The sequence below is a fragment of the Netta rufina genome, assembly GCF_964035555.1.
Source record: "Netta rufina genome assembly, chromosome: 7".
Classification (NCBI taxonomy): domain Eukaryota; kingdom Metazoa; phylum Chordata; class Aves; order Anseriformes; family Anatidae; genus Netta; species Netta rufina.
The window spans coordinates 21,565,596-21,593,365 of NC_140130.1; the positions used below are offsets into that span (position 1 = coordinate 21,565,596).

The following is a 27,770-nucleotide window of genomic DNA, read 5'->3' on the forward strand; positions in this document are numbered from 1 at the left end:
GAGGCAAAAAATCTTCTGAAGGACAACCCTGCATGGAGACAGACACACCGTTTCCCCTGGCAGAGGAAAACAACTGGAAGCATAGTGCAGAGATCTGGGATTTTAGGAGGAAGTATTTCCCCCTAAAATCTCTTCTGGGGAAAGCACTTGAACTCTGAGGGTAAAAGTTGGGGTTGAAACTTGAGTATGGGGATAGTGCAAGGGAGGCTTGAGGAATTTAAGACCACGTGTTCGTGGGACAGATAGATTGGATGCAAGAAGTTCAAGGGGGGAGTGTAGTTACGGCATGCATGGGGACAGACAAGGAAGACTTGGGGTTGTTAAAGAGGGTTTGGTACACAGAGTAATCCCCATGCCTCCAGAAGCATGTCTTACTGAAATATTCTGTCATTGGTATTTCAATGTGCTGTTGTTGCATATACAGCTGGCATTTACAGTATTGCATGTACTGCTTGCATTCACAATTTGTACTGAAAAAGAGTTTAAAGTATTCATTGTTCAGCAGATAAGCAGTTTTTATTTCTATATTTTCTGTATTTTTAAGCAAAATGGAAAAAAGGCACTGCCTGAGCACATGTTCTCAAGTCAAGTCATGGATTAATCTGCTTGTATTTTTAAAGACAGTTGTGGACTATAAAAGCAAAATCTTCAGAAAGTCTTACACTAGAGATACCTGAAAATTATTAACTTGTGCTTTTTATCTATGTATGTCTTATAACAGAAATCACTTTGTTATTTAAAAGGTACTGGTTGAATTATGTTCCTAAAATAATTTTGATGATGTTAAATAGGCCCTGTTGTTGGAGAGTTTCCATGCCAAAATGATGTGAACCTGGCACCAGCACCACCACTACCACAGGTAAAAAGAAACCACACCAAAAAAATCCCAGGATGTATTTTAAAGTGTAGCATTACAGAGTAAGGTTACAGGGAGGAAGTACAAACTTGATATTTATACTGTAGCAAGTTGATGGTTTAGCTCTTCTACACATGCATTGTCATAACTACAGGTTTTTTTCTGAGAGTCTCTGCTGTTCTTTGCTCATTCTATTCCATTGAAATCAAAGCTAATAGAAGTAGGTAACTCTACTGAGTATCTACCCTGTGGAATGAAATACAGATTATTATTATTGTTATTATCTGAAAATACTAGGATGTATCAAGTACCAGGAGAAGGATGAATGTGCATCAAAAAAATTATGTTCTGTTAAAAAAAAAAAAAAACAAAAAAAACCAAAAAAAAACAACAAACAACCAAACAAATGAAACCACACACCCAACTATCTGGTCACTTTCTTAAAGGCTGGAATTTTAATCCACATTCCCATCAGTGTGTACCCTGTGAATGGAACAATTTGACAAATTCTATCCATATAAGTATTACAGGTTTCATGGTGCTGTTTGTGTGAGTAGATGTGATAGCACTGGGCCGTTACTGGACTCAAATGAATTTGCTTGAAGAAGGATGGTAATGTTTGTCCCAGTAGGTAATTGTCATTTTGCAATGCAGTAGTAGATCTTATTCAGTGCTTATAAAAGGTGAAATAAGGAAATAATCACCACGGGTGAAAATTTCTATATGAATTAAATGTGGTTATATTCGCCATTATGACTGAAATATTAAAAAGTGACTTTATTGCAGCAACTACAAATAATAGCTCATTGAATTGCTATTGTTTTTATGATCTTAACTGTGACTTTCAACAGAGAGCTGGGATGGTTTTAAGTAGAGGTCATAAATGAAAAGACAAGCTCTGCATTTCCTAAAATACCTGCCATTATTAACAATGCAATTACTGCATTATAGCTATTGTTTTAAATTATCCAGAGTAAATATGAAACTATATGTTTCATAAGTAATAACACTTTATTTGGGAAGATCCTGTAATAATGAACCGTGAATCATTAAAATTGCAGAAAAGAGAACAAGAAAGATGTGTGTATATATGTAGCTGTAGAAAATGTTGTGAGGAATTTCTCAGTCTTCCGATTAAAGATAATTGAGCAGAATTTTTTTGCATACGCTTCTTTGCAGCCAAGTGTGATTGAAAATATGACAGAGTTCAAGCGCAGTCTGCCACTCTTTCCCCTGGTGAAACCACATATCAATTTCATGGCTGCAAAACTGTGAAGAACCCCAGTGGATGAAGAAATGCAAATGATCAGTACTGACATGGTTTCACGGGACTTCATGATGAACAAAATTATCAAAGACTATTAGAACAAATGGTTTTGTGCATTATGAAAGTCCCAAATTCCTTCTTGGTTCATTTGACATTAGATGTGTGTTAGGGATAGAGAGTATAGAAAAATCAGTTGTGGTCATGTGTCATTTATATTACAGACAACCTGTTGGAAACCAAAATCAACTGAATCAATAACAATAAAAAAAAAAATCTTGTAGATGCAGTATATTTTTGAAATAGAATACCCCTTCAAATTTTAATTTTGGTAAAATTAGCCTCTGGAGCAAACAATTGCTTGAAATACCCTTATTGTTCCTGAAAAACACCATTTAATAGCCCAATAATAATCTTATTGGGGATTGGAGGGGGGTGAGAAGGAGCTGCTTTTTTTGGGATGGGGTCAACAATTTTTCTTAAAAGTTGAAAGTGTCACATTTTTTTGAAGTGTTGAATGAGACTTTTTAAATTGATCCTTAATGCAACCAACATATTTTCTATTTAATTTTTGTGAAAACTGGTGGAAAAAAAGGGGGGGGGGGATTTGACAACACAGTAATAAATGAACGAATTGTCTCAATGAGAATAACAGAAGATATGAGCATGATTTTAATCTTTCTATACAAATTTGGGGACATTTTATATTCAAAGTTGTGAAATGCTGGAAACACTTTAATAGTGCAACTTACTTTTTTTTAACAAAAGTGTTGTCCTAGTCTTGGTACTGTCAACATCCTGTTCAATTCTTTAGTGTTACTCTGAATTGTTTCCATATGGTATATGAAATACTTTGTTGTCATTTTTTTGTTTTCAGTTGCACATAGACTACATGAGTTCTCTGTCAGTATGTTTTGCCTTACTTGTTATACTAGGTCTCAGTCCAGCAAAGTATTACTAATGCAAATAACTTTAAGCATGCATTAATTAGTTCTTGACTCAAGAACAGATGAATATCAAAGATAGGCCCTGTAATGAACCAGATGCCTCGCTTTTATGATACATCTGTGTAAGCCCTTTTTGCCCTTTCAAAAAGGCATTGAAGAGCACGGTGCTGACTTAACTTAAAAACGTAAAACGTTTAACTTAACTTAAAAACATAAAAGTATGGGGTTAGCAGTACTGCTGCACCACAGAGTGTGGTTCAGGTTACATCACAAAATGTTCCTTCCTACTTTAAAGAAGGCTGTGCAAAACCCAGAAGGATCAAGAATTACGCTAAGATTATTGTATATATATCCCATAACTTAGTGAAATGTCAAAACAATACATAGTATCTAATCTTCACCAAGTCTACTGAATTGCAGAGTGGTCTTCCACTTGAGACAGCATATCAGGATAAACTCCCCAAATTGAAAAAGATAAGGTAGCATTTTACTAAGTTCTCTAACATGTTTAATGCATAAAATTGATTGTAGCTATTCAGACAGGATGGAGTATGCAAAGCACTGAAGACAGAAAATCTGCTCATATAAGCCCTTGCTGTTGGGTGTTACTGAGAGTTGCTTCCTATTAGAAGTACCTAAAACTAAGGCACTGATGTGAAATGTATGTCATGTATGTGTGCATCAGAACCTGGTGTGTTCAGTAGGGGTGTTCTTGTCACCAAGTTAATGTTCGTATTAACACTGGCTCTGGAGGCAGTTAAATGCATGCTTGCCAGGATAAAGGCTTCAAGTTCTGTTAATTTGAGTCTGCATTAACTGAGTAAATGCAGTGTATTTAAGTTGTTTCAAAGGTCGACAGGACATATTTCAACATCCCTTTAATAAATCTGATGATAGTTTGTGATGTAACCTGTTGCCAGGAATGTCTGCTAGCAAGGATTTTTTGTAGCCTGAGGGGGAAAAAAATCAGACATGGTATCAGCAAAAATAGTACAGGTGTCTTTGTTCACCATGTTTTTCATGGCTCCTTCATGTAAAATGGACTTTTTAACCCTCCTGTGTTTTGCTTTTGTTTATAGTTTTCTCTTAGTAAAAATATTTGTATTATATATATTAAAAGTTTTGACAACGTATTATTAAAAAATATATATATTTTGGGATTTAGTGGTATTTAAACAGACCGCTTTTATGGTGAATAAAATCAAATTGATTCTATCGAGTGTAAAAAAAAATAAAATATATATATTCATGGAAGTACTATGAACTCTAATTTTAACAAATTCTATAAATTGGAATGGCAGTGTATTTATCACAAACAACAAATCATGTTTTTCAGAGGAAAAAACGTAAAATTGTAAAGTTCTGTGACTGGATGTGGAAGCACATGTGGTTTTCCAACAACTTTTAATTGCTTTTAAGTGTTCTCCAGCATTTTACAGTTTCTGAGTTTGATATAGCAGTAAATTTTGATAAACTCAGGCATACTAATGGATTCATTTTAATGGATCCAAAGCTGCAGTGTCTACAAGCAATAAAAAACTACCTAGAATACACTGTAATTCAATTTTAGTGCTTGTTAATTAGTTTATGTAAGAAACCATAAGTTATTATTACATAACTGTAATTTTTGCAAGTGCTATTTTAAGCAGTTGATGTGGAATTGGGTGCATGTGACACAGCCAGTATGACAGAGTTCTAGCGTTATTCTGTTTACAATAAACAATCTGAATTTAATGTTTGGAGTTATTAATTTGTTTCATTTTAATATATTGTTTTCATACTGGTAATGTTACATCTGTCAGTCTTGCATGTGTTTTTTACTATATATTAATAGTGATTTTCTGTGATGCAGTTCTTGGACTGGTTAGGCAGAATAGCCTTGGTGGAGAAGTGTTCCCGTTCACTTCCAGGGAGCTTTGAGGGACTTCCCATGTGTCATCCCACACTCTTTAGGTAGATCACCTGTGCTGCTCTCTGAGTGTATTAAAACTTTATATTGTAAAGGTAGAAATATTTGCGCAAGACAGGATTTTAATAATCAGATTTGAAATTGTAAATTCAGAGCATTGCTGCAGACAGACTTAATTTTGGCTGGTGCAGCTTTACACTAGTGTTGCTTTTGAGAAATTAAACTCTGATCATTTTGTTCTATGCACACCACAGGATTGCTTTCAGAAAGCTTAGAAAGAAGTGTGTTATTGTTAGAGCAGTAAATAATCTGAATTGTGACAGCATAAAAATACAAGTCAGCATGCCCTTCTGCTGTTCTGATGGGGCTCCTTAACCTAACGTCTGATAACTAGCAGGGTAAAGAGGTTTTGTCCTCAGCCTTGGGAAGAGTGAATGGCAATCTCAGCTGAGGAATAAAATGCTTTCAGCCAATCTAGAAAATTACTTAGACCCAAATATTAGGATTCTCCACTCTTATTGTTAGGAATTTGTACGAATCTTGAATCATGGGCTCTTTTATCTTTTCAAAAACTAAAAAAAACAACAAAAGAACTGTCCAAATACACCTAGACCATCACTTTTAGACGTAATAAATCATTTTTTCAGACTGTTGTTTTAAGTGGGGGGGTATGAAGAGCCCCTATTGATAATGTGTTAATTATATCATTCAAGAGTGTAACCGTAATGTATGGAGAAACCGTTGCATACCTTCTTAATTTCATTTATTATTTTCTAGCTTTTGTTTTAACACAAGATCAGAATTCTAGCCTATCTTCTCCCTACTGTATAACTGGTTAGTATGCTTTTGCTGTATCTCCACTGTAAAGTAAAAAATCTTTATCTTCTATGCCTTTCTTCATATGTGTTTCCGTGTTTTTTCAATAGTTGACCATTGAACTGATATCGTTGACTAAAATGATGCTTGGATCCTTTCCTTGAGCTGATGGCTAATTTGATATTCAAATTCAACTCTGAAATACTTTATTTCTAATTTTTTTTCTTCTGATTTTCATTTTTGTTAATATTATTGCTGCAAGCTACACAATACAGGCCACCTCTGAACTATTTTAAAGGGAGAAGAGCTCAGAGAGTCGGGCACCTTTCTTACCTTTCATATAATTTAAAAAGAAGCCTCGCATATGTAGATTGTGCTGAAGCATTTCAGAGTCTACTTACTATTCAAAAAATGTAAGTTGTAGTGTAGTGCTGTTGGTGGAATATAATGTCAATAGGATCTGAAACCCAAATTGTGAATCAATAGAAGCAAGAGTGTTTAAGGCCAAAGATCCAGTGGAATGGGAATGGTTATAATTAAACCGACTTAATTGAGCTCAAGCATCTAAACAGAATTTAAGGTTTAAAATACTTATAGCTGCTTAAATGAATATTTTTAAGCCACCCTAATGCCATTAACTGTTTCTACAATTGAAACGTTATGGGATGTAGGCACCACCGTGCTGCACATTTGCTGCTGTTAACTTTCAGGACTCCCTCTTTTATGATGCAATGCAAAATTCTGAATTGGATTTTTGGACTGTTGATGCAATGCATGGGGAGAGAGATGCACGCCTCTAGGTGGACCCCAGGTTACTGTTGCCTTGAGCAAGAACCTGACCGGACTAGTTAGGGGGAAACTCCTGTGGGAGGGATCCAAGTTGCCATGCTCACCACCTTACTGTGTATTAGACATGCCTCCTTCTCCTTCAGATTTCCATTGCAGCTTTTCACTGCCTGCTCGGCTTCTCTTTGAAGAAGGGGAGCAAGGAACTGTACTTTTCTAGTGGCCGCCACTGTATGTAATGTAGTACATTACAGATAAGTAAACTTTTTACTGGAGCAGCAGCTGGAACTCAGGACTTCCACCCCTCCCCTTTACCTGCACGCAGAAGTGGGCATCCCATGGTACCTGTGGGCTCATGCATGCACATGTTTTCACTCTACAAAGTTAGAACTGTTTCAACAGAAGGGAATAAGGGGGTTCCCAGCCTGCACTAGCCTCCTGGGAGGTGAGAAAAATTGACGTTTCTAAGGCTGAGTCGTCTCAGGGCATGTACAAAAATGGTATTCTGGGAAATCTGAGACAGAAAATTTGGGTGTGCGCAGTTGTTAGTGACACCTGAATGTGGGCACTGAAGATGGTAATGTTGGATGTGATGCCTTTTAGTGGACACAGCTCATAAGTGTGTTATATAGCTATTAAAGTGATGCATTTGACAAGATAGTGTTGGAGCTGATTTTAAACGTCAGAAACATATAAGCAGTAGTGCTCAAAAATGGCTCACTTGGTATTTCCAGACTTTCCAAATTGCTCTAGAATGAAGTAATTCTAGCAGGACAGGTTTTGACCCAAAGGTTGAGCACTAGGATTTGACAGGTTTTGATTTGTGCATGTATGTAAAAGCAAGGGAGGTTCATGGTAGGTTAGTGCCTGTCAGTGCCCTGGAGCCAGTAAGCTGTCAAACAGTTCAGTGTTTTCCCATCTCTTATCATTTTGTCATTCCAGTAACTTTAAGCCTGCTCGTATTTGTGTTCCTAGCCTTCTGCAGTACTGGAAAGAAGGCATTTCTTATGAATGCTTACTGTGAAAGTTCTGTGTTTCAGCTGAAATACCACTATCATTCACTGATACCTATCTGGTAAGGGTGAAACTTCAGGAATCTGAAAACATCACTGTAGATGACTCCCCAGTTCACAGATTTGATTGATATTTCCAGATGAAATTGTCTGCAGTATTAAATATATTTTAGAAACACAAGAATCTGTACTTATAACTGGATCTAGCATCTCCACAAGCTGAGTGTGTAGTTCCTTGTGTCATCTTGTGCTTTGTCAGGTCTCTGACGAGGGTGAGTTGATCAGGTTATCCCCATTGTCATATCAGCCAAAAGCATCATCAGTGTCCCTTTAGCACTGGCATCCACTGGTTGTGGGCTGCATGCATATTCTAGGCTATTTTTCATTATTAGAATGCATCTTCTAATCATGGCAAGCTTTTATCCATAAGATAAAAAGACAAAGCTGGCATCTGCAGGATGTCTCCGCCTGGAGAGCCACGCTGGCCTGCTATTGAAGCTCAGCAAAGTGGGAGATTTAACCAAGTCAAACTAGTTCAGAAATAAATTGAAAACAGGTGCTACTCAACCACAACAGGAGACTGATCTGCTGTTGTATGCACAACGTGATTTTAGTACTGTGAGCAATCTAATAAAAATGTAACTTATATGCAGCCTTTTCCTGGAAGTAGACATAACTGAGTGGAATACTTTGTATACTTGGTGTAACTTGAAGAATGCATATACAAAGATTGCTTGTAGTTTTGATTTTCTACTTGAATTTAAATGTCAATAATCATTAGTTTAAAGATGTTTATGAATGTTAAAATATGGAAGATTGTATTAAGCTCAGTGTATACAAAATGTAAGAGTGAGCTTGGGTGCTTTCCCGCACTGTGAGCCACTTAATAAAAATAATGTTGAAATGGAAGATATCGCATATAAGTTGAAAGCAGCTAGTTGCATGCCATTTTGCTTTTCGTGTCTAATAGTCATGTCTATCTGTTATGTCACTGTGTGTAATTATAAATTCATGTAAAAAGGAGTTGTGCTCTGTCTGTGAACTACTAATGCACAAGTGTGGCACTGTATAGCTAATAATTTTTATTTGGCTTTTTAAATGTTGAGTTGAATAATTAAGAGTCAATGCAGGACCTTTTTTCAGGACAACTTGCAGTGTCTGAACAGCCTAAGTTTCTTTGAGCTTTGAAAGCAACAGAATAATAGGTAGTAGAATCTCTGATTAACTTTATTAACTCTACATTGTCTACTAAACAGACAAAACAAACAAAAAACAAAAAAAGGGAGGGGAGGACAGTTCAGTTAACTTGGAGATTAGAGATTAAACCCAAAATAAATACTCAAGCTGATCTGACAACTGAGGTAAATGTGATGCCCTGTAGCATGTTTAAGAGTTCTAAATTATAATATATATATATATATATATGCCAAAACCATTGTAATATATATATATATATATATATATAAACTTTGACTAACCATTTGAAGTAGTCTTAAATACAGTTTGGAAAGATTAACTGTCCTGGAATTCTTTTTGACATTATTTTTTTCTTTAATTTGAGATCTAGATTATCAGGCTTGTATAGAAAGGGCATTAAATAGTCCTTAATTTCATACTTTAATTTAGCAATGAAGTTACAGAGCTCTTTTGTGACAGATCAGTTAAAAGATGCCAGAGGAGCTGCCCTGCTATTCTCCAGGAATACATGCACCATGAAGATAAATATAAATCCCAAGATACTTAAATTTGTTAAAATCTATATTAGTTACGTTTGGAGTGTTACTATTCCAACACTTTCTCTTAGGCTAAAGTAAATAATATGCTGTGTTAAAAGATGTAATATGTCTGATAGTCCAGTAGCTCAGGAAGAGGTAATTGCTCAAAAAATGAACTGCAACATAAAATCAAAACTGGGTGTAGATTTATATTTATGATTAAGACTGTAAGCGATAGTGCAGTCAGTATGCTTAAAATGTCTTGCATATTCTGTTGGTAATTTCTGGTTCATTGAACGTGCTGAGATGCCCTCATATACAATACCAGAAATATACTGGCACCAATGTGCACAGTTCTGACAGACTGGGATTGTGGGAGAGAGATTGCACAATTAGGAGACATAATGAGAATGAATAGCACTGCAGTATCCACAGGCCAACAGCAGCTCTTTGATATAAAGAGCTGCATTTGTAATGTTTCTTCTTGGTTCTGAAAGCAGGTGAATGGCAGAAGGTATCAGGATGGAGACTGGTCCCATCTTTGTTGGCCCTTTGCAATCTCAGATGCATCTGTCAGATATTAAAGTTCTGTTCCTGAGCAGCAGCTGCATTAAAGCAAGTCTCCTTAGTCCACAGGTTGTTCATTTTGTGTGATTTAACGTTAAATGTTACTACCTTTTGCTTGTTAGAAAGGAAGTTCAATTATATCTCACATTTTACAGTATTTATTAATGCGCTAATAAGTGCCATTTCCAACTAGATACCAGTGCCCTCAGATAAAAGGTATATGTGTATGTATTTGAAAATTACATGTTACATCTACTCCTTAATCTTTGGGCTGAACAAGCAAAGTGAATGGCTTGGTTTATTTATGGACACGCAGGTGATGAAAGATGATAATTTTTATTTTTTGGTTCCTTGCTGAGTCTTTAGAATTGGCACTTACCAAAATATATTTAGCCTGGAAAGCAAAGTAGAAGTGACATAAATGACAGTAAATATTGAACTCCATAGTGCTATCTTTACAGTAATTAAGAGTAGGATTGTATGTTTAATTTGCAGAGGAATGTCCAGATTCATGATGTAGTCATTGCCTATTAAATAATTACTTCCTACTGTTTGACCAGGTTGGGGATAAAGGAAGACCAGGAGAGGAAAAATTCATTTTTTAAGTTTTAACCGTTTCAAAGTTTAAAGAAAATTTGCTATGCAAGAGAAGAAATCAAATTTAATAGCTTAATTTATAGAAAGTGTCAAGGGTTTTAAACAGCTACATTGTATTTCCAATGTGAAGTTTAATTTTCATTGCTTGGAAGAGTGTGTAGTTCTGAATACAAATATCAGTGTAAAAAGATTCACCGTGAAACAAGGAGCTTTCGTGGTATCTTCACACTGTAATTGAAATTCTTGGTGCTATACGATACAACATTTGCTGTTACTCCCTATAATAATGTGAAGAGTTGTGCATCTCATCTTTATGCATGAAAACGATTCTCTTCATTTGGATGAGGAAAATCATATTTGTTTGACTCTTAGGGATAAAAACGTAGAGAACTCCAAATGCTTAATCTGAAAAAAATAAATTACTTTTAAATCTCAAAAATCGTCCAGATGTGTTTTTATAAGTAGCAAGACTGCATGAAATCTTTATCTTCACAAGTTTCGCATCTTGTTTTGTGTTGCATCCTAAACTGATTGCTTTTGTCTTATCTGTCCTAATGTTCACCTACATAAGCAATTAGTTTCGTAAAAAAAAATAAAATATTAAATAAAAATACTGTTTGTTGAAATGTATTGTTACATATAGCTACTACAGCTTTTCATGAATATATTTCTTTATTTCTGATTTGGCACGCAAGGTGGGGTTATGGCTGGGATTTTGATTTTAGACTCCCTCTGTGGAATACAGTGAGGTGCAGTGGCTGAAGTGGCAGCTTCCATCTTGGGGCTTCAGCTTCTCTGTGTGGGGTCAGGGGGATATTTTGTGTAAACTCCCAAGAGTAAGAAAATCTGAATCACTGAATAGACAATTTATAGAAAATAAAATAATTGTAGGCTGATAACAGCTTCTTGAAATATTTCGTCTTTTCTTGGATCCCTTAAACGAGCACTTTGGTGCATGCTTTGTCACTTCAGTTAATCCAGGCACTGCTTTTTGTAAGGTTCATTGGAAGCAGATCCACTGTCTCAGATTTTATGTGCACAAGGTGCCGTTTTTAAAGCAGGACACTATGCCCACGGGCGGGTGCACAGGTTGAGCAAAGCCTCGACGGCTGGGGAATGCTGCAGCGGCCGAGGGAAGGAAGGGCTGGGCCAGGGCAGCTCCGGCGGGAACAGCGGCGCTGGCCGGGCTGGTGCCAGGCAGCGCCGGCCCCGGGCCCCCTCCTCTCCGCCGCCCTCCCGCGGAGGGGCCCAGGCCGGCGGCGCCGCCTCAGGCCCCGCAGCGATGGCCGCGGCCGCGGTGAGGCGCTACCGAGAGCAGCAACCCGCGGGGAGCTCCGTGAGTCGGGGAGCGGGGCCCGGCCGGCAGCGGAGGGGGTTCGCTGAGGGAAAGCCGATGAGGAAATGGCGGGCGGGGGGCCGGGGGCCGGCGCCCGCCCTGTGGCCGCGGGGCGAGATGGCGGCGGAAGATGCCGTGGCCTCGCTTTCCTCGCACCGTCGCAGCCCGCATTTCTGAGGGAAACGGTGAGATACCGGCGCTGTCACGGGGGCAGCCCGTGAAAACAGCCGTCGTTCTGCCCTGGGAGCGAGGCTCCAAGAGAGCGGGGTGCAGGGGGGCTGTGCGCGGTCGCGTAAGGTACGGAGCCGTGCCTGGAGGGAGTTGTGAGGCCGCCAATTTCTGGTGGGTTTGACGTAATGGGGCTCTTCGCGATATGCTGCTGATGGCATGGATGTCAGGGTGTAATTGCCAAGTGTTCAAGCTCCAAAAAAAAAAAAAAAAAAAAAGAAAAAATAAAAGAAACTGAAGGAAAGCAGAGTGCAGCTTCCCTGCTGTGCTCCATTGCTGATCAGGACCCGCATTATCTCGTGAGCAGGAGCCATGAGGTCATCACATGCCGTGCGTGTGCCCGTGCGATAAGCCCCTATCAGTGGCATTCGCAGGTGCTGAGGAGCTGCAGCGCGTGCTCTGCTCCAGCCTCACGGTGACAGGCCTCCCCGTCCCCTTCCCAACCATCTCTTCTGTTTCTGGCTCCCCATCCTTCTCCCGTCCATCTGCCCTGGCCATTCTCAGTCCTCACCTCCTCACCCATTTGTCACCCGCCTCCTTCAGCTGCCTGTGATCCCCTGCTCCCTGCTACAGCCTTTCTGTGGCTTGTGGGCACTGTGGAACAGCTTAATGCCCACAATCGCGCTCCTACACAGTTTTCTTAACCACCCCTCACTCCCCAAACAGGCTCCTTGTCCACTACATGTGCTGCTGAATCTGTATTTTATCTTGTGCCTTTGAAAAAGACAGGCAAAGCAGGGGGAATCTTGCTGCTTTCAAGTCCAGCTGTACAAGACTACAAGTAGAGTATAAAGTGCTAAGAAAAGAACCATTTCTTCTCTTAATGTGCCCCTTACAGAAAGAAAGAAAGAAAAAAAAACACACAACACACACACAAACAAACAGCCTTGGGACATTTCACCTCAGTTTCAGCAATCTGAAGCAGATTCGAACTTCAAATTGTCAAGGAATTTGGGTAGAATTTCGTAAAACTCACAAAAGCCACCACCTCAGCCACCAATCTGAAGCCCTCCCTACCACCTAATTTTCAATTTGCTGCTTCAAACTCTGAGTCTGTCAGAGACCTGCTGCAATTCCTCATTAAACAGCTAAACCATCACAGAAAAAATCTCCCATAGTTATTCACCACAGGCCACATAGTCAGCGTGCCAGCATGGTGTTTAAAGTTTGACAAGCATCTTAGCAATTAGAAACATACCTTATTAAAGGAAATGTCAGGCAAGCTGGTGGCGGTGGCAGCCTCCATGTGTCGTGTGTCGGGTGGGAGTGGAGGAGGAACCTTTCCTCACAGAGCTCTGTAACGTAAGGCCAACTTAACCCTGAACAGAAAGGATCCTGCACAGTCACCTGCCAAGTCTGTGCTACTGAGTGCCTCTTTTATGTAGTCTTCCTAGTTTGGGAGAACTGTGTGTGTGTGCGCCTCCAATGCCTAGCTATGCCCCTGTTCCTTGTGGGGGTACATGCAGGCATATGAATGCTGAGGAAGGAGAGGGGCAGTGTGAGCCTTCACCACAGAGCACAAGAGGAAAAACTACCTTGGCAGTAATATGTAACTCACATTAGCTGCATACTTTGCACCATGAATAAAGAATGGAATTACACAGAAGTACGCGAATGTCTGCCCTTTTGTCTTTGTCTGCCATGCGATGGGAGCTTCCTTTTCCCAAGTCACACTCACCGCCAGGCGTGTGTCCCTGAGCTGCACCTGGCTCCAGTAGCCCTCTAATACAGCTGCCTGGAGGAGATGCCTGGTTTGCACAGGGCAAGGATAAACTGCTTATACCGTTGTCGGTAATTCTGTCACAGAGAGCAAAAGCTCATATGACCGGTTTAACTCAAAGGCAATGTGGTGGAAGGAGATAGAAAATGGAGAAGGGATTCGGAATCAGCTGATTTGTATTTAAGAGCTTTATTCTGCTTGCTCTCTCTTTCTAAAAATACATTTTTTTTTTCTGGTTTGGAGAAATAAGATATAAATGGTACACTGGCAAGAAGTGCATAAAATCTGACAGATGAATAAACTGTACTCTTCAAGCTGTAAGCCTGAAAAGAACACTGCAGAGATAATGCATGTTCTTGGCTTGAGAGAAGTCCTCTGCATTAGAAATGTACCCTCTGGACTGATCTGAACTTCTGAGCTTTCAATTGAGTAACTGCCGTGAGATTTGAAATATTTTGAATTATTTAAATTTCTATTCACCCCATTTGAATAACATTGCAGTTGGTGATTTACAATGTTGTTGAATTAATTATGACATTTTGTTAAGTTCCCTTTTGTTTTCCCTTTGTCAGTTTTTTTATTTCAAAGGCATCAGCTAATGCAGAAAGCATATTGCCCCAATACAGAGGGGAGATGAGTCAGAACTTGACTGGCCCTAGACCTACTTATGCCTATTAACCACCGTGATGTTCCTTGCATATCAAAGAGCAAGACTAGGAAAGCTGAGCTTCCTTTCCAAGTTCTGTTCTTCTGACCCTCTCCGTCAGATTCACATACACACATCTGTAATAAATTATCTAAATCAAGCAACAGAGGCAAAGCTGAATTCTTGTAGACAAATAGGGGCGAGCCTGAGGGTGAGCTTTAGGAGCTGGCTGCCTTGAAGTGGGCAGGAGCATGTCTCCATGCTCCTTCACAGCCACCTGCCTCACGCTGTCAGGCCACCAGCAGGAGCTGGGCCTGGGAACTGGAACCCCCCAGCCAGGGTGGGCAGTGCCAGCTGCCCCATGGCTTGCTCAAAGCCATGGGCTTGGCCTAAGGAGACTTAACAGCAAGTCCGACCTTAGTGTTACACGTGGTACGATGGATGAAGCTGTTGTTCAGCATCTTTCCTCATTCACTTTTAGTTTCAGCCTTGTAAATCTGAAGTCTCCTTACATGTTGATAATAGCAGTTAGTTAAATAAGAGCAATGTTTGAATAATGGCGTTAGCCCTGCATTTACATCCCAAGGATGACTTAGAAATGTCTGAGTGAAATCTGCACCCAAACAGCTAGTTTGAAGCCATACTATAGGGCTGCTGGAGTTGGGGTGCAGACGGACAGACTGTGCTCTTCCTACCAGACACACACAGGCTGCAAGTGAATGGTGCCACCAGCCCCTGCCCCTTCCAGCAAGACCCAATGCCTGAGCTCAGGCACAGCATTTTTTGGTCAAAGCTGTTTCAAATATTGGTGCCTTGGACCACAGGTGATATAAAAGCCTAAGAGCTGTCTCATCTCCAAAAAGCAAACCAAACATGCTGCCCATATTAAAAGAAGAAAGGACTGCAGCCATGACTTTGAGAATATATGATGGGAAAGGAAATTATACCCTTTCAGATGATAGGCCTGTCAAAGCCTTTTAGGTTGCTGCATGTTGGTCTGTAACATTTCAAATTTCAGCTGAAGGCAACTTCCTCCCTTGCCTGTATCCTATAGCTTATTTTTATGTCATCCCTCCAACTTTATTTTTCTCTGGCATACCCTATAGCAAGCTATATGTAGGAATAGAGTACCTGTCAGCTTGGAAAAGGTACTCAGCTCCTTCTGTATACAATGTGGGTTAGAAGGTTGCTGGCCTAAAACTGATAGTGGTACACCTACACATAAAGGAGAGAAAATAGGTGTGTGTCTTCCAGCTTCTTTACATCTCCTGTTCTTGTAGTGAAGTCAAATATCAGGATTTTGTATTCACTTTCTGTTTTAAGCATGACGTATACTAACATCATCAATACACTAAACAGATGTTCTTTTTTAACTTGGACTTTCAATGTGAAATGTTGTAATTGATGATTAAATTTAGATTGTGAGAAAATTATTGTTCCAGTGTAAATCCCCCTGAGACACCGGTTTTCATTTAGAAGGACAAGAGCATTTGTTGTTACTCCATTCCTGTCTGCACTTTACTGCATTGAACTGAATTTATTTCTAAATGGATCGGACAAATGGTTCTTGCATATTTTCATATATCCTTTTATATGCTTTTCATTAACTTGAAACATCTTTTAATGAGACAGCAAATCATAGGCTAAACAGTAATTATCTCCTACAAATCTCCTGGCCTTGACAGAATCAGGCATGTTTACAGTTTATTCAGCAGTGTTCGATGGCAACCACTTCGTGGTAAAGCAGAATGCCAGTTTTATGAGGTACTGTCCAAAGATAAGCAGTTATTTAGACAGGACTCCCAAGAGCACGATATGAAAGTTTTAAACAAAAAGAGAAGCGAGTTTACATTTTAGGCTTAGAAAAAAGGCTAAGGCTGGAACTGAGCACAAAAGCAAACCTCTTCTGAAAAAATCAGTGCGTGCTCACCACCTTGATGCTAGCAAGCAGCTCCAGAAAAATCTCAGTTCAGCAGCAGGTGCCCACCCGAGGGAAAAAAACAACCTTCCCCTAGGAGTGTGTCCCCAGACTAAGCACCGCCTGCTGGGTTCTGAGAGGAGCTCTCCTTGGAACACCACATTTGCATTGTATCTGCTAACGTCAGGGCTTAGCACAGGACAAAAACATCCTGAATTTAGCAGAAGTACCAATTCAGATAAGTACAGGCTCAGCTGTTGCTAAATTGGCAGTTATAAGTCGATAGGCTCTGCTCCCCCACCATCGTCATTGTTGGCGCTGGAAGTTTTGTCTCAGTTGAGCGAGTATTCTGTTTTGTAAGCTGTCATTTGTCTTCTGTTTGACAGCTTACAGTGAATTTGTTTAGCCGTACTGATGAACTGCTGTCAATGGAAAGAGCTCCAACCACCAGAGGCATACCAGGAACATTAGCCAAAATCTACAATTCATATAGGGTTGGAGAATGGGGAGATTAACTATAAAAGGACGGAACCGGAAGATGAGATCAGATCATCTCAGATACTACATGTGTTCAGGATTGCAAATCCATGCCCAACTATCTTTATCTCTGACCTTTGAAAGTACATTTTCGGCACAACCGTAACTACTGGCAGGAGCAGCAGCAGGAGCAAGAACACCAAGTGCTGGCAGGTACTGGCACTTCACCTGCTGCAGGGCCTAGATCCACTTTCAGATAATTGTGAATTTTACAATTCCAACATCTGCTCTAGGCTTATATTGCAACCACATCTGTGATAGGGAGGAATGATCTTGTTCTAGACATGATATTAAATATGTTTGCTGCCAGGCAGTTGGTATGCGTTCAGAACTCTGTCCCAGTGCAGATCTTTGCAGAAGTATGGGGAGAGCATACAACGAAGTTAAATTCTGGTACTCTTAACTCCCCATGCTTCTGCTTCCTTATGTTTTGGACAGAAAAATACTGTCATTTTGATGGTGATACTGTTCCTCAAATCAATTAGTAAAGAGACTTGATGTTCAAAAAGGGTTGTTACAGAGGAGATATTTTGAGGCCATCTAATTACATCTCAACAGTACAATAAGAAAAGGCTCTGCTTTGGGAATACAGGAAATGTTAGGATGCAAAAATACACCACTTGCTTTTGGAGCCTGCTACCATGTGCTATATAATTGTGGTGCATATTTGATTTATCCTAACTACATTTCAGTGGCTTTATTTGCTTTCTGACTAGAGCAGAACTGCCACACAGGGAGTCCAGCATGCCTTTTGTGCCCTTCGTGTGGTGCACACTCATGGGCCTTGCTCTTCCAAAACCAGAACGTAACCAAAACAAAACTCTAAGCCCCCCTCCAAGCTGCACGTCACGGCTGATGATTATACTCAGTTTTGCTTGATTGTGTTCATGTGTATGCAAACAGATTTTAAAATTGGCTCACTGACTGCTACTCATAAGAGTATATTTTAGGTGCAAGAAAAGGATTGCATGCCTTCTGAGGCGATGATTATGCAGCTGCCAAAAGGGATGAATTCAAGTCTTATGCTCTGCTTTTTAAAACATTTTCATAATATGTTCCTGAGGAATATCCAGATGCAACTAATTATCCTCTAATGAGGCTCCTAAAGCTGACTGTCTAACAGGCTTTTGAAGGTGTCCAGCTTGTTAGACAGAAATGATTTGTTTTGACTTTCTTTAAACCCTTCATATGTGGATGCCATACATGGTTGTATTCATCAGTGAAGAGACAGGAAGGAAAACACTAAGGTTTATACAATTTAATTGTTGTGGTAACAAGAACAAATAGGGAAAGCAGGGCACATGCATTTTGCTTGTGGATTGCAAGCTTGCAAATCATTACTTCCTCCTCTAACACCTGAGTGCCACCATTTTGAAAATAAGAAGCTAGTAAAGTTATTTCATACACGTAACCTCTTGCACTTCAGGAGGTGTCAGCAGTATCACTTCCCATTCTAACAACTTCCTACAGCCATACTGTCTGTAACTGCACTTCTCTGCACAAGGATTTTCCCCTATTTTTGTACTGAAATAAGACTGGGGCACAGGGAGCTGAGCGCTACAAGGCATGCAGTGTTAATCTTTGCAAAAGATGTACTCAAGGTTCTCATGGGGTCAAGAAACACCCCATGATGCTCAGAGTTTTAAGGAGACAAGATGATCCCTTACATCTGGGGCAAATTGCAGGTTGTGTTGGGGCAGGTTTTATTTGTAATATCCACAAATCCTACTAGTAAAGCTAGTTTTTGTTTTATCTTATCTGTAGATTAGGACAAAATACATCTTCTGTGGGCTGCTAACAACTCTATCCGTACGTGTTATGTAAAGGGTTTCCAACACATAGCACATGCTTTAGCTCAGCAAGGCAGAAGTGCTTGGAGTAGGAGTTGCTGAAAGGAACGCTACGGACTGTCTGTGATCACCTACTCTGACTCTATCTGAAATAACTTAAGGCCTGAAAGCACAAGAAATACATTTTCTCCCTGTCACTGGGCATACAACTAGCTACATTTAAATGTCATAAATGCATTAATAAAATCATGATGATACCACCTATTAACCAGAGGTTAATTTTGAGCCCCTTTAGAAAAGGAAAACATTGTTCTTATAGAAAGCTTCTAGAGCTGAACAAAGAAATGCAAGCATCCACTTTCAGAATTAAGGCTATAAGGATTAAATTCATGAGCAGTTTGCATTTTCGTTCATCTTTGAAAAGAGATGGGCAAGGAAACCCTGTTACCAGTGTGTCTGCTGCAGGAAACTGGACATGGTAATTGGGGAAGGCCAGTTGCATGCATGGTATTTAATTTATGATGTATTTAATTTAGGGTAAGTGGAAAACGCTTTAATGGTATCTTGAAATTTAACAGCATTCTAGAGGTAGAGAACCCTGCAGTTAGAAGATGCTAATGTTTTTTCAAAAGAAACCACTAAAAGAATGAAAAAGCATAGCTTCATGTTTAAAAGGCACCAAAGAATTTAAGAAAAATCTGAAAGCTTTGTTCAATGAAGTTCAGAACCTTACAGGTTAGCAACAGTTTTTTATGCCCCTCTCCATCATCAAAAGAATTGCTGGTGTGTTGGTTATGTGGAATTCTACTAGTCACTCATAGCTCAGTACAGAAGTACTTGGGTAATGTCAAAAGGGTATTTTTTCTTACCACTAGGAATGACCCTCAAGGTTTCATTCCATCATTGCCCCCTCTCTAAAAGGCTTTCATCGTGAAACTTGTGTTCCATAAAGCTTCTGCAACATTACTCATCCAGAGGGATTTGTTATAATGTTATATATATATTTAACGAACATCTGTCTTAAATTAGGAAAAAAAATCCCTGAAGTTGAAATGAAAATGTAGTGGAGAAGCAGGACTGTCCTCCTGCACTGCAGTCTTGATGCTTGAAATAGAATAACATGCAACTTGTGCATAAGTAACACTGCAGGCTACCACCAGCAACACACAGAACTATCCATAGGAACCATGCAAGGGAAGGAAGGTGGTAAAGATTTTCTTCTATCGAATGCATCTGAACCAGCTACAATTTTAAAGGAGGAAAAAAAAATAATTTTGGTAAAAATCAGAAAGCTTTTGATTCTGTACTATCCTAGATCTTGTATCTTCTGTGCATCAAAAGTGTCTGGAAAACCAATACCAGAAGTCTCTTCCAGAGTACACTAAATAGGAATATTAGCTTATTTTAATGAATATAGCAAAGAAACGGCAACTACTCACAAAATAGTCACCGTGGGATGGTTTGGGTTGGAAGGGACATCAGAGATTATCTAATTCCAACCCCCTGCCATGGGCAGAGACACCTCCCACTAGTCCTTACACATACAGTAACTAGATCAGTGTGTTCTTTCATCAGCTCCTGTTAGCTGCAGCAAAATGTTACTCAATTGCAGCAAGAGTGGAAAAATAACACCAAAAACATCTCTACTTGTGCATGCTGCATGACTGACAGTGCCCTGAAACTGGAAATAACTTGCATAATAATTTTGATTTTTATTTTTTAAATAAACATAGTACTTCCTATTGAGGCCCGCTGCTTAGGCAATCACTTTTCCATGGCTTAGTCATCCAGCATTAAACGAGGTGCCTGCAAGATATGTTTTGACAGGTGCTGCTGAGCTGTTTAGTTGAGGCAGTTTCAAGTCATGTCTACTATTTGCTTTTAGTGGTTCCAGAATGGAATTTTTTCTACTGAAGTACTTAGTATGGCACAACCAGAAATAACTCCTTTGTGCTTATAATACTCAGAGGTGCAAACACAATTAAGTATCCAGAGCACATGAATAACTAACTGGCAAGAACAAAGAGGCCATGTGCCTTCAAACTTGGACGTAGGGGGAGGCTGTGATCTAATGATATAGTCTACCCCTGTTTACAGAATATTCCATAGCACATAAGACTTTTTTCACTTGCAGTAATATTTTATTTGCACACACCTTTTCACTGTTGCCTTTCTGGAAAGCTAGCTATATTACTTGAGTTCTTGAATAAGCCCTAAAAACAAAGCCCACCTTAAATTTCCATGAATTAATAAAGCAGAAGGATCTTGAATAGTCTTGAATACAGGGCAACCTTTGGCACAAATATTTCTATTTTTTACAGCGCATACAAATAGAGCAGCCTGCTAAACAGCAGTGGAGAAAAGTCTTGGCCTCAACATCTACAAGAACTGAACCTATTTGATAAGGAATGCTAGTTTCTAATTTCCCAGATTATGCCAAGATTTACTGAGATAGGTTTGAGTGAGAATCTTTCCCAAAATCACAGTAAGTGTGTATGAGTAGGAGGAAAAAACATGCCTTTTGCAATCAACAGGGCTAAAATATGGCAGTTAAGATACTGAGAGGCTCTGCGCTGATGAGGATGATGTACTGCCAGATACAGTGGTGTGGTCTCTGTGCGTGCAAGAAGAGTTATGTATTCATACAAGAAGAGTATGTATTTACATCATGAAGTTAAATTTCAAAGAGCACGTACAGTTTCTTGAAGCATTTGAATTACCACCACCACCCCGTAAAGAAGTAGAAACAAGTAAGCTGCCAATAAGTCACGTTAATTGAAGAGTCAAAAGGTGTCAGTTCAGGGAAACTGATGTAGAAGTAAGCAAGGTGTTAATAGCTAAATTTCTCCAATGTTAAAAGAAGTTAAGCCATTTAGATTAAAGTAGACAATTAACACTGCATTGCCTTAATGGTTTTAGATTATCTTAAATACTGCCTGCATTAAGTTCTGTTCTGTTGACAATACTGTAAATAGAATTGATCCTGTCTTAAGGCAGTGCGATGGATTATGTTGTTTCAGTCCCAGCCACAACCATTTTCTAATATGTTGCTGTTTACATATCCATAACTACAGACAAGAAAACTTTCAGTAAGATTTATTAATTCACAGGCTGAAATTAAAAATTTGAGAAAACTCAGTACAAAGGCTAGTTTCCAGAAGCAGCTCTTCTCTTAAGCTTTCTAATGCGTTTAGTTAACTGTCACAACTGCCACCCCAATCAAATAGCCCCACGCAGACCTATGTTTTGGGAGAAAAACAGGAAGAAAATTAAGATTATAGATAACACTCCTGCCAAAACAGAACCACCTCCAATTTAATTGCCATTTCTCAAACTGCACGAGAGGAAATGAATACTCAACTATTTTGGGGGCTTAAATATTAAGTTCTGTGTTACGCTGTATAGAACAGAAGAGTGACTTTGCAAGGATGCAGAGTAAAGAAGCTGTTGATGAGGACAATTGATAAGACTTTCAGAATTTCAGGATTTCCTAGCTTTAACCTATGATGAGATTGCATACATTCTTCTGTTATTCCTCTCCAACATACTTTTAAAAGAAGTTTTTAAAATGAAGTTTTGACCACAGTTGCCTACTAGAACAAAATTCCAAAGCCAGCCATGTTAGTGAAACTAGCATTTATACTTAAAAGCAGGAAGCAGTAATTGTTAGCACTGCATTTCTGATGAGAACATAGCCTTGCTTAGTGATTCAGTAAATAAATTTAATCCTAGTTCTTCAAAAAAGAAAACTAGAATAGCAAACCACATGGACGCAGAACATAGAACATCAGACATAGGGTTCCAAAAGCAAGATTACTGGTCTAATAGTAAATGCATTCATGATCTTTGTGTTCTACTGCTCCCAGTTATCCCCATCAGTTAAAAAAAAAAAAAATCAAGACCACCATGCGAAGGACATAGTTATCTGTGGTTAAAAACTCTAAAAAGAAGCTAAACTACTCCAGGTATCTGGACCCTCAAACACCTACTCCACAACCAGTTGTCCAAGTTCCACACCATGGATTAAAAAAAATTAAAAAAAAAAAAAGGGGGGGGGGAACCTCACAGCTGCCACTGACTAGAATTTCTGTGGCACGTTTACAGTGAGTTGTGTCCTCAGATGTTGCTAACTCTGTAGTCAACAACATCCCTGCACTGTTTTTCATACAAGTACAGATCTGTTCTAAGTACTTCCCTAGAGATAGGTCTTAACTAGCAACATTGTTGGATCCCTCTCTGATAGTCAAGGGAGACCACCAGTTTTTGAGAAAACACTCCAGAAGTTGAGGGAATTAATATTTCAAACTAGGCAGCACAAAGAAACAGTTGTGAATATAGCTTTTGCAAGGTAAAGAATGAAGGAAAAAAAATAATTCGAACTAAAATATTGAAAAGTATAGTAGGACCCCATCTGAATCTAAGAGTTTAATATAGGAGGTGAAGAGGAGAAACATTATGGGAAATTATATCATTGCCCATAATAATTTATATAATTATGGCTCATTTCTTGCATAAATGTTGATGTAATAGAAGAGAAACCAAGTTCAAGATAAGAATGTACACTGAGAAATGCTAGATAACATTTAATACTCCTTCTCTGAAGGTAAGGGGACATAAATTAACCATTAGTGAAAAAAATCCTTCCTGCAGCCAATATGATCTTCCTCAATGAAAAGGGATCAGTGTATTCCCCAAATAAACTCAGTACATCAGCCAACCCAGAGATATCCAGTAACTCCCAATCCCAGTTTTGTATTACCAGAGGCCCTTCATGGTGCAACGATTAGTTTGCTTTAGATGTTTGAGAAATGCATTCCCCTATGTTGTTTAATTAATCACTAGAAGGCAGAAAGATATATTGTAAATTTCAGTATGAGTTTAAAGACTCAAAGTAATTTTTCCTTTACCCCAAGATATTTCTTTGGGCTATCAACTTAAATTTACTACATAAATCTTTAGGAACGCATTACCACACAACATTTTCCATTCAGTAGTTTTGCTGTAGGCTTTTGTTCAACTCACAAAATACACTGGGGAGTGTAAAAAATATTTATTCAACCTAATTCAACATAACTATAATTTGCAATACCAAAAACAAGATTTACAACATAGTAACCAAAGTAATGACCATCTGCTACTCAGTTTAAATCATTTTATAATCCATACAGTATTTTTTGTAATTTTTTTTTTTTTTTTTTTTTTACAATAGTTTCAATTTTCGGCAAAGACAATGACCTTTCCCATAGAACAAGTTTCAAGACCGCTAATTTGCATCATTCAATTCTTCAAGAAACTTTAAAAAACAGTAATAAATTGTCTGGAAATATATACAGTGAAGACCACTGAAAAGCTGTTTTCTCGAAATGAGGAATTCTGTAACAAATATGTATTACATTGTTTCAAGACTATCTTACAGAAAGCAGCAACTTGCAGAGGTTGTTGCTCTATTTAAAGTTTATATAAAAGTGAGCCCACTAAGACAAATATAATCAGCAGCCTTACAAGATGATAGTAATTCTTCAGTTACAGCAAGAACCTTGAAGTATTTGATATGGATTGAATATATAATTTTCAATACCTGTAGTTTTTTTCAATACTAGATGGCCATTATATACATTTCTATACAGTTCTAAAATATTACATCTCAGTATTTAAGACAAATCATACTATAGAAAAGGTACCATATTTTGAATTTCTTTAAGATACATTATTGCAATCAAATATGAAGTTCACTCTGCATTTACTTTGTTTCTGGTGAAAACTAATATTTACTTATGAATACTTCCACTAAGTTTTTTTTTTTTAATTGTTTTCATTTTATTTTTTTTTAAACCTGCCTCCATGCATTTGATGTACTATTATGAACAAGAAAGTAAACTGCAAAAAAACAAGTTGTTGTAGAGAAAACTCCAGGTACTAAATCTAGGTTAGGTTTGAGATGAATATTAAATGGCCATACTATGTTTGTCAAAATTTAACTTCACAAAACAGTTAATTTCTGTTGAAGTTTATAAATACATCAAATAACTGAAGTGCTAATGTCTCCCTCAGCAGGCTACTTCAAACATACTGTAACAGTAGAGCTTACTGTATAAATAAATTAACTTAGATTATTACACACTTAAGATTTATCTTTTGTTCTCTACAGAATGGGTTCAAGTTGTCTTAAACTGTCTAACCTGCTGGTACGTAGTATACTCAAGTTAGGGACCCAAAGTGTAGTGTCACCCTCCACCAGCCTGTGTTCCTGACTATCCTTCCACTACAGCTGGCTTGGGCAGAGAAGAATCTAATCCATATACAGGAGCTGATGTGTGCACCCAGAACTGGAAGTTTAAACTGACAGCTTCCTTCTAAACGTGGCTTTAGTGTTCAATGTTTCCTCACATTTCTGCAATTCTTTTCACTTGTACAGATGCTTACATAATCAAAAGGAACATGAGAACTAAACAATTGCTCTAATACTTAACTAGAAAATAAGCAGCTGAAATTCACTTCCCATGTGATTATTTTACTGTGAAGGGGAAAACAAACAAAAGCTATCCAATGTTACAGAACAGTAAAAAAAGGCCATGAGAAAGTGACACTAGGCACTGCAGAAGATACAACAGGACAGTAAAAATGATCAGCAATGAGTCACCTGGAAACCATGCTAATTTTGACAACTAGTACTTAGGTGACTGAAGCTGACATAAGTCTTGCAGTTACCTGTCTTCTGCTGTCTCTGGCCAGCCATTTGAGTATTGCGCACTCCCTGTTTCACACCACCAACAACAAAAAAATCTTTATTGACCAATGTCCCACAATTACTTCTCCTTAGTAGTGACTCACATTTCTTTTTCTAAACAAAAAAGTCCCTTCATTGTGTGAAGTGCTGAAATGGATAATAGCCTGGGTGGGAAAACAGTAGAAAAGGCATCTGGATGAGGCCTACATTAACTACACAATTTAAAGTGTTTTTATTCTGTAGTCAATACTATTTTTTCCCCCCCTATTCAGCATATTGGCTGTTTCAGAACCTGTTTCAGAATCCTGTTGCCCATAAGAAATACCCAAAAATAATGAAAGCAAGTCACATTCTTAGGTTCAGTGGTTTCTGAAAAGATTTATCCTGCCATATGACAGTGCTTTATTATACTTAAAGAAAAAAAATAGGAGCAGCAACTTATCACAATTCTCCACTACTGTGCAATAATGATGGAACCAATACAACATGGAAACTTGTTAGGTGAGACTGTACGACATCAGAAGATCACAGCTTTATGCACCTTCTTGCTCAGGATAATTTAAGATTTTGCGGTGAGCTTGGCGCAAATACTGTTGCTGTTTGAAGTAAACCTTAAAAGCTCCTTTTATAGCAACAAAAGCAATTCCACCCTGAAATAAAAAGAGATACTGAATGTTGTAGGTTTTCAAAATCATATCGTTGCAATGCTCTTTGCAAAAAAATTCTTGTTAAAGAAAGCTTATTTTCCAACCAAATAGCATTTTCTTTTGAAGTTCAGCTAATTAGAACAATTTCAAATGATTACAACAGACAAAGTTTTCAGTCACAATGCAGTACTGCAGAGGTTCAGGTTATATATAAGGGATTACAAACCAGACCTATAGATCCTTTTGAAAGCTCTTATTTCTTAGAGTTTGACAAGTATTCTAGAAGTCAAAATCTATCCTATTTAAAGAACAAAGTAAAACAGATAGACATCTGCTTTCCTCCCTTCTCTGAATATATTATAGATGGCACAAAGAACAATACCTTTCCATAATCAAGGCTGTGAAAGACATCACTTGCCAAAGGCAAGCATGGAGTGAAGTAAACTTTTTTTTTTCAAATCAGATTTATTTATTTATTTTAAGTTTTAACCTATGTTCATCTCAATTCTTTAAAGTGAGAAGAGACATTAAGAAGCCTTTAGTCTGCATGACTGGTTTTAGTATTACTGTGTCTAACATTTGGCAGATGGGTTAGAGCTGGGAAGACACGTTAGAATTGGGGAAAAAAAAGGGGACTGAAGTGATAGTCAAATCAACCAGTGATACCACTTTATTAAACTGCATCTGCTTCCTCTGAAAAGGAGGCAAACCAGAGAGGTTATTCACAAAGAAAGATTTGTCCTCTCCTTTTCTTTCTACCTCCATTCCGGTTTTATGGAGAGTTTATCTTTCCCCTCTTATTAAAATAAATTAAAAATATTCTTAGAGTAAACACAAGTTAATACAGGAAGGTTGGGAATGTAAACCCCAGTCTTCCCTTCCAGAACTTGTTCTTAGAAGATACTGGTTCCTCATCTTCATTATCACCCTTAATTACTGTTAAGAATTGCCTAGCACAGTACCAGATATAGGTTTCAGCCTTGACCAGGAGAGATTAGTTTCAGTCATAGGAGGAAAAAAGTCTTTCACACGTGATGCTTGCCTACTGCTAAGACAGACAGTTTTAAAAGAAGAAAACATCTGTCCACCCTTAATCAAATGCTACTTTCAAGTCCTAGCTCAGCTTAGGCTTTTTACTTTTCCTCCCTCCCCCCTCAACACTTCCCATTCCCATATTATAATTGTGAATCAAACAATACTGAATCTTACCAAGATTGTCCTTTGTAAATTTGAGTTAACACTGCTGAACATCAGCTTGCCAACTATTGTGGCAATAGTAGGGAAAACTAGAGCTCCACATAGAATACGTGTAGCAGAGACGTGATCAGCCAAAGGGTTGGCCTCTGCTGGAATACGAGGAACAGGACACCCAATGCCTAAAGGGATGAGTAGGGAAAGAAAAGATTATATACAGCCACTGCCTTGAACAGCACAGCCCTCCCTCTGCTTCATCATAAATCTACAGCCCACCAACTTCATTATTCAGTTCAGTTACCTTGAGAACTAACCTTTTCAGTGAATATTCCATTTAAATTAAATGACTGCATTAATTTTTACTTTCAAAAATGAAGCCAAGATTTTCAGTAGCTTGTTTCATTACTAAGGCCTTAACTGAAACCACGCTCCTGCTCTTATTGCTCTTCCTTCCCCGCTAAATACTACACAAACACAATCCAAATATACTGAACATAACAGATGGAAGGTACCATCACCTTCAATTAAGAATGGCAAAACATGACTCATCTCCATCT

At 38.5% G+C, this 27,770-nt stretch overlaps 2 protein-coding genes across 4 annotated transcripts in view; one reads left to right on the forward strand and one right to left on the reverse strand.

Annotated features, from left to right (window-relative positions):
* The window catches only part of IDE (insulin degrading enzyme), a 65,195-nt gene extending 59,246 nt beyond the window's left edge, over positions 1-5,949 (forward strand). For all 3 annotated transcript variants that reach the window (XM_084290417.1, XM_084290415.1, XM_084290416.1), the window contains exons 24-25: positions 792-859; positions 2,036-5,949. In XM_084290417.1, the coding sequence (XP_084146543.1) occupies positions 792-859; positions 2,036-2,131 (164 nt within the window). In that variant the 3' untranslated portion in view covers positions 2,132-5,949. The remainder of the gene's footprint in view (positions 1-791; positions 860-2,035) is intronic.
* Positions 5,950-23,680: 17,731 nt separating this feature from the next.
* MARCHF5 (membrane associated ring-CH-type finger 5) overlaps positions 23,681-27,770 on the reverse strand; it is a 29,030-nt gene continuing 24,940 nt past the window's right edge. Inside the window, exons 5-6 of the mRNA XM_084289917.1 lie at positions 27,229-27,395; positions 23,681-26,022 (exon numbers count right to left, since the gene is read on the reverse strand). Coding sequence (XP_084146043.1) covers positions 25,906-26,022; positions 27,229-27,395 — 284 coding nt within the window. The 3' untranslated portion in view covers positions 23,681-25,905. The remainder of the gene's footprint in view (positions 26,023-27,228; positions 27,396-27,770) is intronic.